Raw genomic sequence first — 15,998 nt, forward strand, 5'->3', positions numbered from 1 at the left:
GTTGAGTCTTACACAAGTAAAAGTTGGGAATTTTTTTTGGTTGGTTGGTTGGTTTGGGCTTTTTTGTTGTTGTGTTGATTTTTTTTTTTTTTTTTAACTGTCACAGACTGTTCACTTAGGAACTGAATTGTAAGGGCAGTTGATCGTACCAAACGTTGAGCCATGCAACAACATCCCCCACTCCCTACCCAAAATGGTAGCAGTAGGAACCCATCAAGTGCTGGGAGTCTAATGGCTCCCTTTTCCTGTAGTTCTTTCTGCAGGTGAAGCTTCCGTCAGGGAGTATTTCAGGGCTTTCATCAGAGCTTGTTAAATCCTTGCTGTAAACATACAGCAGCAAAAGAAAGAGCTGAAGGTGCGATTTCTGCTGGCAGCTGCTCCTTGGGACCAACATGGAACAGCTAAGTGGGTGCACTAAGCACCACAGCGTACCGTAACCATACTTTTCCTTCTAGCAGATGGCAAAAAGTTTAAGCATCTTGCATTTCCAGGATTGTGTGTTCCAGTAGGGAAGTCTTTATCAAGCCCCTTGCTCTAGGATAGTCCTGTTTTGTCACTTTACATGGAGAAATTCTCCCTGGTAATCTGCGTCATGCAGCACAAAGTGAGCCTGACTCCTGCACAAAGCCAGCTGCCGCATTTTGTCACATCTGAGCAGCCCCAGCTGGCACAGCCTGTCCTCAGCCCTGGCCACCAGCCCACCAGCAACAAAGAGCAAGCAGCTGCCCTGAAACTCCCATGGCTTCAGTGTGCAGCCTCCCTTCTGGCTGCTGGAAGCTTTAACCTGCGCCGCGGTTCAACAGTTCTATCTGTTGTGTTATGTCCGGAACACAGAGCCTGTGCCTCCAGAGGTGGAGTATGTGTGCAGTAATGGGGAAGAGACTTTTTGGGATCCTGAGGGGCATAGGCACGGGCACATTGTGCCACAGCAGCCTCTTCATCCTGGGTAGGGAGAGGGGGAAACAAGTAAGTGACAGACACCAGCGCTGCTGTGTAACAGCTCAGTGTTTCACATGTTCAACTATTCCCTTGTGCTGAGGCTGTCTGGGAATGATAAAGATGCATTTTCTGTTTGAAATAGGTGCAGTACTTCTTCAAGATTCTGGACAACTAACAAGCTCCATCCTCACCCACTGCAACAGACACGCACACAGAACTGTGTGTTCATTCATTTATTTGTCCAATGTTTCAACCTGACTGAAATACAAGATCAACAAGAGCACTGTACTCCTGGCTATTATTACATGTTAGAACATAGAGTTTTGCACTTTAGACAACATTTAACACCATTCTATGGGGTACTGCATTGCTTTTATAAAGTTTAAAATAAAGATTTATTTTCAAACATGTGACTTTGGTTTATTTCATACATTACACTTTCTTGCAGAAAAAAATAAAATTGTACAACTGCATAAATATAAAATTCTTCCACCATGAAAATGGCTAAAACATTCAATAAAGACATTAGCACCACAGTGTGCGATGCCTTCAGCAGGAAAAAAAAAAACAAAAAAGAAAAAGAAAAGAAAATATACAAAGCAAAGAGTTATGCCTATCACTGAGGAGAGTGATAGTCTGACCCAGTCTCTCACACAACATACTGGAGGATAAGGGAAGAGGTGGAGAGAGAGACAGCATTCGCTACAAAGCACAGTACACAATCACCTATTCTCTTTAACTTCACTTAAGTTAGTTTCCCTGCCACCCCTCCAAATAAAATACCCTAACACCACAGAAAAGCCAGAAGCCTTATGGAGTGCTGTTAAATATCGTCTCACAGGTGGGCCTTTCTTTGAAAAGGAACAAAATAATGAGAAGTTTCATGCCAGTTCTAGTCCCATTATTTACACCTTGGACAGCAAAAGTCTTTGCTCACAAGAAGTAGAAAACAGATACAATACATGGCTTGAAAAATGACCAGAGTATGCACCTATAGTACTGTACACTAAATAAAATACACAAGGCAGCAATACTTAGGGGCCAGAAACACTGCTTACTACAAGTCAGTTATGGAATCATAATTTACAGTAAAAATGGGCATGTCCCAAGGCTCAATTTTGTTTTGTCATTTACAGTAGAATAAATATTTGTCGCTATTGCTACACTTTGTTTACATTCTAACCTAGTAAATGCAGAAAGCTAGTGTAAAGCATATAGATTACGTGTAGGTCCCATACGTATGACAGTTTGTTCAAGACTAGTAGGTTTTCTTTTTTGTTCTTTTTTTTTTTTTTTAACCTTTTTAAATGGCTAGGAGGAGGAGGAGGAGGGGGGAGGAAGAGAGTTGTGCTTACGATCAGCTGCTTTTTATGTCAAATTTAATATCAAAGCGTCCCTGGAAGCGGTCCTTGTCGCTGTAGACGATGTTCTGCCCGTAGGCCCTGCACTCCACGCGCACCTCCATGTCGTAGGTCAGGTTGGTGAACTGCACGGCCACCAGCGGCTGCAGGTACCGCGGCTGCAGCAGCTTCCCGTAGTAGGGGTAGTACTGCAGCCCGAAGCCGGGGTAGCCGCCCATCCCATAGTACTCCACCGTGCCGACTTTGTCTGCATCTTCCTCTCGCTGCACAGGGGAAAGGGAAGCACAACCAGTGACAACCACGCCAACTCTGCCTTTGGCAGCCCTTGGCTGTATCAGCAGCTGATTTGCAGCAAGACCGTGACCTCTCCTTTCGTCAGCGCTGGTCCCCACCGTGACAGCACATGAGTGTCCAGTGGTTCAGTGTCAGCACTGCCTGATCAGCACACACACAACAGCCCGGAAAAAAGGCTTTGCTAAATTTAAAGCCTCAGCCACTTTACACATTTAGAAACCACCAGAGCCTCCTGTTGTACAAATGCACTGGCTTTGGCTACAAAAACTTTGCTGTTTCTCAGCCGCTTTACACGTGCCAAGTATCTTCCTGGAGGCCTTTTTTCAGCTCCAGCACAGCACTTGGAAACAACATGGTTACTTTTGAAGATACCTTTAACTGTCTTGTGCTGCTTTTACTCCACATTGTGAGGGCAGCACTAACTCCTCCGTTAGTGAGGCTTTGAGAAACTTCTGTTCCTGAGGGGGAGATGTCCAAGTAAGAACCACCCCATTTGTCTATGGAAAGGCAGGCAGGGGGGTAACTACACTTGGACAAAGGCTTAGTCAGCCCCTGCAACTTCCCAACTCCACTCTCTTGTGTTTCAACTTACCTTGGCAACACAGTGGACAGGGATGAGATTTGGGTTGTATTTTGCCATAACCTCGGGAGGGAGGCTTTCATTTACTGGAGCCTAGAAGAAATCCAAAACAAGGGGATGTTACACACTGGACACTGCTCTGCAGACTGGAGCACCTCTGCAGCAACAAAGATCAACAGTACCAAACAAACACCATTAACTGGAATCCCTTCTAAGCACAGTTCCAGAGGCAACAGCTCTCAGTGGTTCTTGGGACAGACAAGTAGCAAAACACAACTGGAAACGGGGGAACTTAGCCCAAGCAGAACCACTGGCTGTTCTTACAGCTTCACCTGCTGTGGATACAAGCAGGCCAGGCTGGGTTTAACCCCATGGTGTCCCTGGGGAAAGCATTTCATGGCAGAGTGTCTATAGCTAGTGGGGCTTGTTTATGCAAGCTCAGGCAGTGGCAGGAAGAGATGCACTGTGGTGCAGGATTTGCCACCTGCCTGCCAGGTGTGTGCAGTCAGGACTGGAAATGCACAGGAAAGAGCAAAGTGTGGCAGTCTCACCCTGATATTGCTGAACTTCAGCACCACTGACAAGGAAGGACAAAAGCTCTGGGTGTGTCAGGGAAAGGTGTGAGCACCAACTCTGATAGTCCAACTATTAACCTAGTGGTCTTTGATCTTTTAAAGTGCAGCAGTATTGCTTGACAACATTGCAGTTTCAGATCTGCTTTACAAACACTTTTCTGAGTGCAAGAACTATGGGGTCTCTGCTGGAGTGTGGAATGATGAAAATAAGTAACTGCCATGGATACCTAGTTTCTAAATGAAACATAGAAAGTCATCCTATGGCTAGACAATGTTGTCTAATGCAGCCTGGAGCTCTCCAGAGCTCCATGGCAAAGAAAAAAGAGTGACACAAAACCCTTCTCTTTCCCAGTCATCAAATATGCACATCTCATGTCATCCCACAGCCACCACAGTACATTCTGCTAAAATGTTCCAATAAACCAAAATTCAACTCATATCTTTTAGCACAGGACAGGCTCCCTTTGAAGAAAAACATTCCTCAGGACTCATTAGACAGCACCATTGCCCATCTTCGAGTGCCCTGACAGATGGAGGTGAAGGTGGTGTAGAACACCATTTACACCATTTGTTTACCATCCAGAAGATGGAGTGGCAAGTTTTGCACACCACCTTATTCAACAGCATGTGTTTTGCCACTGAATTCTCAAAAGAAATTTTTAGCATTTAAATGTGCTGGGGAAAAAACCAGAAGGAAAAGCCATGAATGTCCAGATTAACGCCCTTCTGCATTACTGCAAACTTGCCTTCAGGTGAAGCACAGAGCAACCAGCTGGCAGAGATATCCTACAGCCTTTGGGAAACTACAGTAAATTAACTAAAGACCTCCTTACCTTTTTTCTTCTTTCAGGCAGCTGTGCCTGACTTTCAAATGTAGTTTACTCTTTAGAGAGCCTGTGTTTCACTGTGGTATTTAATATTAGCACTTCATTTAATTAGGCAGTTTTAGCAAAGCAGACAAGTCTACACTGCCTGAGGAAAAGAATGGAGTGGATCAGGGCATAACAAAATGTGCTGATGGTACTAAAGACAGAGTTGGTCTGGGACGGTCCCATGGAAGCATCCAGGAATTTAAAATTGAATTTATCATTTGAAGAAAATGCCCCTTTATAGCAACTCCATTAGCAGGCTCAGAAGTTACCAGATAAATAACCAGGAGGTTGCACTGTGAGAGTCACTGCTACTTGTTGCCAACTTGCAGTGCACAACTTTCACTGCTTTTCAATTAAAGGCATTTTTAAAGCAAATTACTCAAATTGTCTCACAATTTATCCTCTGCAGAAAGGGTTTAATACTGATCGCTTTCCAGAGACCAAAAAGCAGGCACAGCAAATCTGCAGCCAACCCCTCCTCCTGATCAGTAGCTTCTGCTAGAAAGGGAAGAGATACTTGCCTGAGGTTTGAAGCCAATAATTCTGTTGAGCTTGACAAGGATGCATGGTTTGCCATCCTTGTACCCATAGGTGGGATCATTTAATCCAGAACAGTTTTCCAGCCATTCACGTTTGAATTTGCAGACCTTCTTCTGGCCCTGGGCATCATTATATGGTCCTCTCTCTTTGTATTCAGTAGGTGTGTCTGTCATGGTGGGGGAAGGAAAAGACAGCCATCTGCAATGGGATCTGATGTGTGGCAGGAAGAGCAACACTTACACTTGCCTGGGCAGTTGGGATTTCCCCCCTCACCAGGGCAGTTAAGGCACTCCACAGACCTAGGCCCAGCCAACCCTCCACAGGGCTGCTCCCAGACCAGCAAGTTTTATGGGATTTTGTTTTATAACAGATTTCTTCCAGAATCATCTGGCTCAGAGACTAATTTTTTTCTGGGCAACTTTTACAAGCACGTACCCCTCAGGTTTGATACAGACATATTCTGAGGTGAGAGTCTCATTGACATGACTGCAAATAACCTGTTAAAGGTTAACACCTCCCAGATGTTTGACTGCATGGCACGAAGAGGACCAACACTGGCTTTAGCAAAGTCATCAGTAAAACCCCCATGGGTCTTTTCAGAGAGGATAAGGGTCAGTGCCACGAGCTTCAGAGTCAGCTGCAATGTTCTCCAAGTGAAATGTAGGAGTTCCCAACCATTTAACCTCTACAATAAGCTAAGTATGGCCCAGTGTGATCTGCCCAAAAGAAATTAATGAGCAGCCATATGACTGAAACCAGAGCCTGCCAGTTTACCAGCATGCTGCTGGAACTGCTGAAGACCAAGACCACAACTGCTCACCCTCAGCTTCTGGTGGACCTGACAGAGGCATCATTCAGAGCCCTCAGCTGTAGGAAGCAATCGAGACTTACCTCCACAGTCCTGAAACACGATGTTTTCAGTTTGCTGCTCAGCGCTGTAGTCCCTTAAGAAATTATCAAGGTTCCTCACATAGGGTTCATAACTTCTGGGTTCAGAAGCAGTAAAGGAAATTTCTGTCTTTTGAACCTGGGGGACTTGAGTCAGTCCTAAGAAAAGCAAAATCAGGAAGAAAACATTAAGTGCGCCTCAGAGCTGCACAGCCTCCAGGCAATACCAAGAACGTAACTCCTAATAATAATAATCATCTCTATTTTTCAGACTTAAGAACTATGACAAAACAGCTTAAGCTCACTGGAGGAGAGGTTCTCCTCTTTCCAACAACAGTCTTAAATATTTATCACAGTGTTTGCATCAGGCAAAAAGACAAAAATCACAAAATGGAGAAGTGAGGCTACAGGTCAAGGTTTCCTTCAAGAAAAACAGCTAACCACAGGTCCACTGTGCACTTCTGCTTCCTCCTCAAGGACAGGAGGGAAGCTGTGAGACCAACCACGCAGAACATGAGTCTCCCTAACAGGCTGCCTTCAGTGTCTGCAAACACTGTGTTTAGGATACAGCACAGCTGTCCACTCGTGAACTCCTGCAGTAAAAGACAAGAGAGGTTCCCCAAGTCTGGTCACACTCTGCCAGCTGGAATCCACATGGCCTTAGTGTGTCTCCCTTGTGGGATGTGGGACAGGAGACATTTTCTCCCTCAGTAAATTCAGCTGCCTGAGCGCTGCCTCCGCTCTTTTCACTGCCTAAGTGGGTATTTCTGACTGCAAACCTCATCTTCTGAGCTCTCTTATCAGCAGCTCATCACCAAGGATGTGAGTAGGAAATGCCACCACACAGAAGAGTTGTTTAAAAGACTGTCCAGATTCTGGGCTGTGCTAACCGGTTCAGATTTAGACCATAATGATAATGCAAGGAGAAGCGAAGGGACTATAAACAAGAAATGCCTACATAGATGATGAAAAGCACCAACTCCTTTGCTCTTCATTGTGGAACGTGGAAAGAGTTGCTCCTATGCAATGTTTAGGTCACATTTTAATTGAAAGTATTCATGCATGGCTAACACTTTAATTTAAGTAATGGGAACCAAGTTCATGCTGCTTTTGTGGCAGCCACTGTAATTATTGAGGTCTTGACTTCAGTTCAGTTTGTCATCTTCATTTCAGCAGGATCAAGGAAAGGAGCAGGGGACCAGCATTTGCTCTGACAGCTTTCAGAACAGGCCTGTTGCCAAGAAGCTCCTCTGGTGCAAAACTCAGGCAGCTTAGCCCGCTGGCCCCAACCCACAAGAGCTTGTGACTCCAGCAATTTTTCCAAAGCCACTTGAGTGCTTCTGCTCAGTCCCTCCTCAAGCCAACTCACCGCTCCCCCCACCCCCCCTTCCACTACCCGCTAACTTGGAATTTGTAACCTAGGATAAAGATTAGCTTTGTTCCCCTAAACACAGCTCCTGGTCACCAAAGATTGCAAGAAGTTCAGCAAGGAGCTCGGGTGTTTAAAGTTTTATTCCATGAAGCAGCTTTAACTGCTCAAAAATCCCTCTGGTACAAATGGATCAGGTTGAGTTTACAAGTTTAGAAGCAATTTACTATTTCTCTAGCAGAATGACATCCTACCCTCCAAAGTCAGTGGCTTTCAACCTCTTTTTGAACAGTTACTCATTTTCTTGCTTCACAAACAGTTATATATAGAATAAATACGCCAGTTTCAATTTTAGTAAGGGACTTCAATCCCTTCAATCCATCCTGCCAAGCCCTTCTCATGTTACCACTCAGCTGGGAAGCAACAGACTCAGTCACCTGAAGTGGCTGTCTGGAATTGCAGCAGAGCCAGGCCAGGCCTTGGGTCCTCTCCTGGGTCTGCCTTTTCCAGAGTTCAAGTTACAGGCATGTCATTCAAGTGTATAAGTACAAAAAAAAGAAAAAAATCATGAAAACATGGCCAGGCTTGTTAAGTTCCAGTCAGGCAAGTGAAGCTGTTAGTTTTGCTCAGGACCTCCCCATCTCTGTTTCTTGTTTTGGCCAAGGTAACACATAGGGCACCTACACAGGCCTGGCAAAGGTGAAGTGAAGGTCAGCAATAGACACCCTGTGGTTTGTAAAAGCCACGCAGTAGAAGATCCCTGTTCTCTCTTTAGGAGAGCCTGGCCACTGATAGCTACAGTCCAAAGCCAACCTTCTGCCCATCAGACAAGTAGCTGGTGAACAGACTCCCATCCCAAAGCATCTCTGTCTTGCACATCCCCACAGAACTGCCATGAAGCCCAGCCAGCACCACCAAGCAGCTGTTCCAGTGGCCAGCACAAGGGAACCACTGTTCCTGCCAGGTAGCCTGTGCTGTTTTCTGCCAAACTGGGAGCATTTCCAAGTGGTTGGATGAACCAGACTAGACCAGGCTTTGGCACACAAGTGCTTGCTTTGTTTAGGATCGGAGCAAAGTGGAGATCAATCTTCCTACTTACAAAGCAGAAAAGAAAATCTTCATGAATATAAAAGGCTTGCCATGAAAAATGACTTTATCCTAATTTTAAAAATGTGTTACAGGCTTCTACCACAACCTCCATTCTCAGATGCCTGCAACTGACTGGATGCAAAGACCTAAGCACTGATGTATCATTTCTTTCTGTACATCCCATAGCCAAACTAAAAGCTGCAGTGCTGTTAGCAGAGCAGCACTATCACTGAAAGCTTAAGCAATCTTGTGTGAAAAACCAAGCACGTTGTATGATGGCAGAAGGTAACCTCTGCAAAACACTAAGCTTTCTGGAACATTCTCTCACCCCCACTAGGGAACTTAAGCAAGCAGGGACAAGAAAAAACGATAAAAAGCTGAGCCCTTCCAGTACTATCTGCCATGTATTGCTAGACAGCCAAGAAAGTGTGTGGCTGGCATGAATGAAGACTTTAGGGGCTCCAAGCACATGAGGAAGCCATTCATAAGCAAGTACTAGGGGGGGGGGAAAGAAACAAACCCACAAGTGCTTTCATAGCCAGGAGTCTAACAACTCTCTCCCTATCCTCAGACTATGATCTGTATGACACAGCTCTGCATCTCATGCTATGATGACAGAAATGCACTAGGGTGTCACGTGGTGATGCTGTTCTTGCCATAGGAAAGAATCACGTAACTTATTGCTAAAATACTGACAAATTAGAAAATTGCTGCAACTGGCACTTAAGAGTGCCTTGCTAGGAAATAAGACTCTCATCTTCACTTGGCTGGCATTGTCCATATAAATGATGAGCAATGCCTTGAGTTGGTAATGGACACCACCTTCTGTTGGCTGTGACTATACAAGGATATCAAACACCAAAAACCCCATGTAAAGTCATTTGGGGCGATTTTTCAGCTATAGTTCCACTTTCAAAATGCCGCTGCAGATTAAAATCCTGTTTATTCAAGATCATTTAAAAAACAAATTTTCCACATACATTTTATCATTCTAAGCTGCAATAACAAGACTTCAGAAGTGTCCTGAGGGTAAAGAGGAAGAAACTAAAATTGGGAAGTCAGGCTTGTTATTAGGAACGATTGTAGAGGGCTGTAGTAACCACTCTTGCTCCATCACACCATGCTCATTTCCAAGTACAATGTAATCTTGGTTCCAAATGAGTCTGAGCACTCCTGGGATGACACAGATGACAAATTGAGTAATCACTGCACCCTCCCCCAGCTCACTTAGTGAGGATAGATTTTAAAAGCCACCATATCAAACAATGTCCTTCCAAGCTTCCAGTCAGCCTCATCCCCAAAGTGCAAAAAGCAGGTGCAAGTCTTCCACAAATGCAGCAAAACCTGCTTGGCAGTAACATCCTGGAGCTTGAGACTGAGATTTTTCCTAAGCACAGGTGCTGCTGAAATGAGAGACAGAAGCAAAGAAGTGCAGCTTCACAGGAGGCAGCACAACCCCTTTGAAGCCTCCCTGCCACCTTGCTGCTGCTGTCCAAGCTAAATATGCCAAGTGAGGAACACACACCAAAGCAGCATTTTCCATGACACACTCACTGCCCAGCAGTGCTTGAAGCACGAACACCTGAAATCCCCTGGCTTGAGCAGGGATTCTTCCTTCCAGCCACCACTTACAAAGCTTTGGCCTCGGGCAGCAGCGAGCTCTGTCCCCTCCACCAGCCCATGACGGGATGCTGTTCCACAGGATGCACACCACAAGATGGCAGGATGCACAGCCCAATTTGTGTTGGGGTGGGGAGGGGAGAATGAAGGATTATTTTTTAGGGATTTTTTTAAGAGGCAATAAGCTCATCCTTCACTATTAGCAGGGTGAGCCCTCTGTGTTCAAAGCAGAGTCCGAGCCTGCAGCACACGTGGAGCTGGGGCTGTCGCAATGGCAGGACTGGACAGGCAGGTGAACTGCACTGTTCCTTCCCCCACCACAAGACAAAAGAAAGAAAAAAAATAGCATAATGGAAAGGTACAATACTCAGCTTGCCCTGAAGCCCTGTATAACATTCCTGTTGTGTTCAATGCAGAAACCAATTACCATATTAATGACACTTGGCTACAAAAATAGCACTTTATGGCTTTCAATGTTATACCCGTGTCAATAACTCAATACAACACCCTGTAGGTTCTGTTGCTGTTATGAAAGCTGTTGTATTTCAGAACAAGAATTATATTATAGCAGCCCCTACAGCATTTTCTCTTGCAAATCCTGAAGGCAAGTCTAGTTTTCCCTTTCTCAAAACATTCTGGGCAGACACAACAGTGACTTGCCCAAGAAGGGCAGAGCACTAGAACAAGAATAAAACCAGCTTTTCTGGCTCCCTAGAAAATCCAGGAGTTTATCAAGCTGCTAATATACTCATTTGGCTCACAAATTTTCTCACAAGAACCAGGAATTAGAATTGCACAACATCCTATTTTATATAGTTCATCATCTGCAGGTGTCTCACATCACAGAAAGTTCAAGTTTGATGGTCACCATGCATGTGTTTGTTGACAGAACAGCAGCTGTGCTTGCAGCACTGGGGAGAATCCTGCACAGTCGGGGAATACAGGGGCTGCTGACCCCCCAAAAGCAGTGCAGCCACTCACTACCTGTCAGTGTCTCTGAAAGCCTGCCTTAAAGGGCTATTTTGGACCTGCAGTTTCACAGCTGCCCTGCTACAGGACAAGGAATGTACTGGATATTAAGTGCCAGCCTCCGCCATGCCCCACACCAGCTTATGCACAACTGTAGGAAGAGCTGTCAAGTGATGCTCTGCAAAGGACTCTGTGCTATTTACTAATTATTTCTTTGAAGTTTTATGCATGTACCATTGCGGCTTGGTTCAAAACCCTTGTTTACTGGCTCCCCACCGTCACACATTTAAGGACTGGGATTTCGTTCCTCTTGATTTCAGTACATGTCCTGAAAGCTCATTACAAAAGACTCCTGACAACCTTTTCATTGTTCCTCCATTTTGATTTCTGCAGCACACACTGTATACAAGAGTGTCTTGAAAATCAATTCCTTTTCTTTGTTGAAACAAAAAGAAGCCCTAGAAAAACTGGTGCAGTATGCAGTTAAGATAGGAATAAAAATCTTGTGCAGGGTGAAATCTTTCACAGAAGTTTTACCAGATTTGCTTTGAAATTGGTATTGTAAATGGCTATTTCACAGAAAGCAAACAGTTTACCTAGAATGGGTAATTATGCGACATCTGGCTGAACAGCACGGCTATCTGGGTGAGACCTCAGATCCGTGTGCTCCTTTGCTAATTATTTCATGAAGGGGAAAACCACATTACTGAGTAACAACTACCCCAGCATTAGCCATGTTGGCTTTTCAGATGCAGCCAATGGCTCTGGGCAGTATCAGTGACAGTCTTTCCTGCAAATGTCAGGGTCCACTGCAGAGACTAAAAGAGCAGCTTTTAGTGCTTTACACAGCATTTACCCCAGCCATGGTGGTGGTACATGAAGAAGTGCAACACACTAACACAGCACTTCCAGCCTCTGTTCTGTCTTTATAGCATGCTGATAGAAAAGCAGTTATCTGCAAAAGATGACTTAGCTGAGCTCTAACACCTTTTGGTGACAGCAACGTTCCCTGTGTTTAGGGCAGGGAATCACAGCCCAGCACTACAGACAGTGGGGCTGCAAGACACAGTGCAGCACCAGGGCCAACTTGTGTAGCTACAAGGCATCAGCCTCACAATTGTCACTTAAATACCGCTGTTATTAAAAGCTTCTGAACTGTTTTACAGAGCAACTGGAGACAGATCGTTAGGGTGCCCAGTGCCAGGCAGCCTCAAGGTCATTTGTAATGTGGGAAAGCAGCAGTTGCGCAGCTCCCCCCCGTGCTCCAGCCGCCGCTGGCTGCAGCGGGGATCGGATAGCGCAGCACAGCCCGGGCAGGCAGAGCACGAACCTGCGGCAGGGGCCACTGCTCCTTCTGCCCTACCCAAGGCTAGCTGGCCACAGACACTGCTCAGGCATCACTTTGAGCAGAGATTTATTCTGTCTGTGAGGACAGGTCACATATCAGCAATGACCAGAGCCACCCCCTCCCTTCACCTCCCACGCCAGTCAGTTGCAATTCCCACTAGCGAGTGCCACAGTGCTCTAGAGCATGGGGTACTTTGGTGTTAGATAATGTAATTCCATGAGCGCTCCCAGAACTTGCACTGTCCCCTTTCTCCTTGTGCATGCCACTTCCACAGATAGAGCCAACATTTTATCTTCATCCCTTCGCTTACCCATGTGAACAGAGTGGCTCTGCAGAAATAAAAACTGAACCCATCCTCCTCATACTGCCTGTTCCCAAAAGTGAAGCCTTTTAGCCTTACCTCATCACTTCAGCTTAGAGGAAGGGAAAAGTGAACCAGGTTTAAGCTCCTCTCAGAAAGGAGATATTTTTCATGTGATGCAATGTTTAATTCTAGCAGGATTGTCTTCAAGCCCCAGTACTGTTAACACAGAAGGCTGAGAACATACCCACCCCCTACAAATATGTGTTGCAGCAACGACACACTTATTTCATCCTCCTCCTTGAGGTGAGTAACCAACCCCGCCTTCCCAAAACAGCTTGCACAAAGTCAAACACGGGCCTCCTATTTAGTTACCTGGAGGTGCCACTCGGTCCTGGTATTTAGGCTCAAATTCACTGACAGTGAGCAACATCACTTGGATGGTCCCGATGAATATACCTGCCAGGCAACCGTAGAAGATGACATAGAAGAGGAGGATCTTAACTGCAAGAGAAAACAAAGAGGAATCAAGCCAAGCCCTAACAGCAGTCACATTTCAGGACAGTACTTCTACCCTTTGCCACTTGCAAGGAAGAGCCCAGCACACAGAAGTCAGATGTTGCAAAGACATCTATTTAACAGTGAGATTATGCCCTGATGCAGACAGTAAATGTGAAGCACTCCAGTTGTTTGGTGGTGGGGAAACATGGGCCCCTGAAAACCTAGAAATCCAAGAATCAGGGTTTGGGCTTATAAAATATAAAGACTAATAAATCACATTCCCCCAGACTTTCAAGGATCCTTTGGCTGACCCAGCACAACTACCACAGGCCCTCACACTTGACACTGTCAGCGATCCAAGTGCCCCACAGCAAGCATGGGTGTGCTTGAGGGATACTCATTCCACACAGCTCTGGGGCTCAAAGCTATTTCCAGGAGCAGTAACAATAAGTGTTTCATTCAGGTTTACAAGCAATTGTACAGCCTGATCTCTTCTAGTAATTCAGGCCATCACCTCCAAAAAAAAAAAAAAAGACAATGGGAAAAGAATTCAGGCCAACTAGCTCCAGTACTCCATCTCAAATGTAGGAAAGTACTCTTAAGGTGCCAAAATACTGCACATTTACCAGCCTTGTGTACCTACAAAGGCACTCTGGCACTGCTCATTCCAATTAAAGAGTGAATTACATAACAATGAAAGATTGAATGCAGTTTCAGTCTAAAGGGAATGCCTAGAATAATCTTGTGGGGGGAGTGGGAAGAACAGAGAAGAGCCTGGAGATGCAGCCCAGCTCTGGGTATCAGTTAGCAGTATACAAGGATTATCTGAACTGATTAACTGCAGGGTAACATGCCGTACTACACACCACCAGGCCACCTACAAGGGTAGGCCAGCCCATGCCAAGCAACTGTATTGCTCATCAGGCTGCAGGGACAAGCAGAGGCCAGAGAGAACTGGAGAGCGAGTCTGCTTGATCTCGGACTGTCCTCGCCTAATCGCAAACAAAACAGAGGTAGTTTATTTGAAGGACTTGAAGTGATGAACTACCAGGGAAAGGGAGTAAGTAGTGGGTGGAAGTATTCCTCCTCACTCCCCAGCCCCATCATAAAAAAAGCGCTACACCATTGGAGAAGCCTCACATGAAAGCTGGCAGTTCTGGTCACTTTAAGTCTATGAAAGACAGGCAAGCAGGAGGGCCACCCAGAGGAACAGAGGCTCAGGGACACTGTCAGAAAGGCACTCCATCCTCTTGTCCTTCCTCATGTGCACCGGAGGCAGCCAGGGCTGGAGGGCAGAGCTGGGTGCAGTAACGTGGTGCTCCAGGAGTTAAAGCACTCTTTGGTATCCAGGCAGCGTAAAGCAAATGGCCGTGACGTCAGGGACGTGTGGAAATTTTTTCCAGAGCACGGTCATAGGAGGTGCTGTTGTAACAAACCAAACACTAATGCTGTTGTCTGCAGCGTAATGCCTTTGAGTTTTGTAACATCAAAAGGCAAACGCTGGGAGGTAGCTTAATTAATCAGGTTCCCAGCCAGGATGCTCTAAACGCCAAAGACACCTTAAAGGTCAAAACCACTCCAAGGTCTCAGAAAATATGCAGTGGGTCTAGAAATCAAGCACCACAGGGTTGAACGAAAAAGCTTCTTGCAACAGGTAGGCTTATAACAGAAGAATCTGATCACCAGCCTGCAGATCGACTCAGCAAATGGAAATCAGTCCTAGGCAGATAGGTACAGGCACTCTGGGAGAAGGACCTGGTTCAGCCTCCGCGTTTGAAGCACTGCGCAGTTGCCTGGTGCCTCAGGAGCAGAAAATACCTCTCCATGCGCACCCCCACAACCCCATTCTGCTCACGTAAAGATACAGCAGAAGCCTGCTCTAGTCCGCCTGCCAGAGCGGGCGGCTCTGGATGTGGCACCTCCGGCCGATCCATTACAATAGGAGCTGAATTCAACATCGCAAGGGTGGCAACACCAGCTGTGGTTGGCAGCAACTGGAAGACTGTCTATTTGCTATTTATACAGCACCCAATGAATACATCATGAGCACTTATGAGGAATGCACATAGAGCCATTTCCTTCTTGCGGAGATATTAAAAGTCAATCGCTCTTTCTCAGAGGAGTAAAACTCGCTTAGTTTCATTTATCCAGAGAAAATAGAAAAAAAGAAAAAGGCCTCTGTGAGGTCTAAGGCAGATGAGGGCTGGGAGGTCAGGGTCCCCCGACGGCGATGCTCCCGGGCCGGGCCAGCCACCGGGAAAGGAAGGAGACCCAAGGACAAGGCGCCCTCGACAAGGTCGGCCCGACCCCGCCTCACCCCCGGACCCACCTGGAGCCCCATTCGGGGGGCAGCGCTCGCCGGCCCCCGGGGGGCCCCAGCGGACACCGAAGGGAGAGGGCACGGGGACCCCGTCCCTGCCTCCCTCGCCCCGCGGGGACGCCCCATCCCCAGCCCCCCCCCGCCCCGGCCGCAGCCCCGCCGCAGCCGGCGGAGGCGGAGCGCCGGGGCCGTGCTGCAGCGCCCGCCGCATCGCCGCCCCCCGGCCCCGCACTCACACCAGCTGCCCCCGGTGCGGCCCAGCAGCTCCTTCTTCTCCGAGTTCCAGATGAATTTCTTCCAGTTGCCGTCACCGTCCTTGGCCTTCCCGCGGGCCATGGCGAGCGGCGGGGTGGGCGAGCGGCGTGCAGAGATCTATAGCCCTCGGCGGGCGGAGCGGGCAGGGCCCGGCCGGGCGGAGCGGCCCCGGAAGGT

The 15,998-nt window shown here is 46.8% G+C and overlaps 2 protein-coding genes across 2 annotated transcripts in view; one reads left to right on the forward strand and one right to left on the reverse strand.

Annotated features, from left to right (window-relative positions):
- NME7 (NME/NM23 family member 7) overlaps positions 1 to 1,530 on the forward strand; it is a 90,603-nt gene extending 89,073 nt beyond the window's left edge. Inside the window, exon 12 of the mRNA XM_042031848.1 lies at positions 1,082 to 1,530. Coding sequence (XP_041887782.1) covers positions 1,082 to 1,114 — 33 coding nt within the window. The 3' untranslated portion in view covers positions 1,115 to 1,530. The remainder of the gene's footprint in view (positions 1 to 1,081) is intronic.
- ATP1B1 (ATPase Na+/K+ transporting subunit beta 1) lies at positions 1,158 to 15,992 on the reverse strand. Its single transcript, XM_042031849.1, has 6 exons — positions 15,803 to 15,992; positions 13,121 to 13,249; positions 6,053 to 6,208; positions 5,143 to 5,327; positions 3,187 to 3,267; positions 1,158 to 2,563 (listed from the first exon to the last, which is right to left on the reverse strand). Exons 1-6 carry the CDS (start codon positions 15,900 to 15,902, stop codon positions 2,297 to 2,299), a joined length of 918 nt encoding a protein of 305 aa, XP_041887783.1. The 5' UTR covers positions 15,903 to 15,992; the 3' UTR covers positions 1,158 to 2,296.
- Between the last annotated feature and the right edge of the window lie 6 nt (positions 15,993 to 15,998).

The sequence above is a fragment of the Corvus kubaryi genome, unplaced genomic scaffold (genome assembly GCF_017639235.1).
Source record: "Corvus kubaryi isolate FWS band 111438036 unplaced genomic scaffold, C.kubaryi_AGA036_p1.0 37341, whole genome shotgun sequence".
Taxonomy (NCBI): Eukaryota; Metazoa; Chordata; class Aves; order Passeriformes; family Corvidae; genus Corvus; species Corvus kubaryi.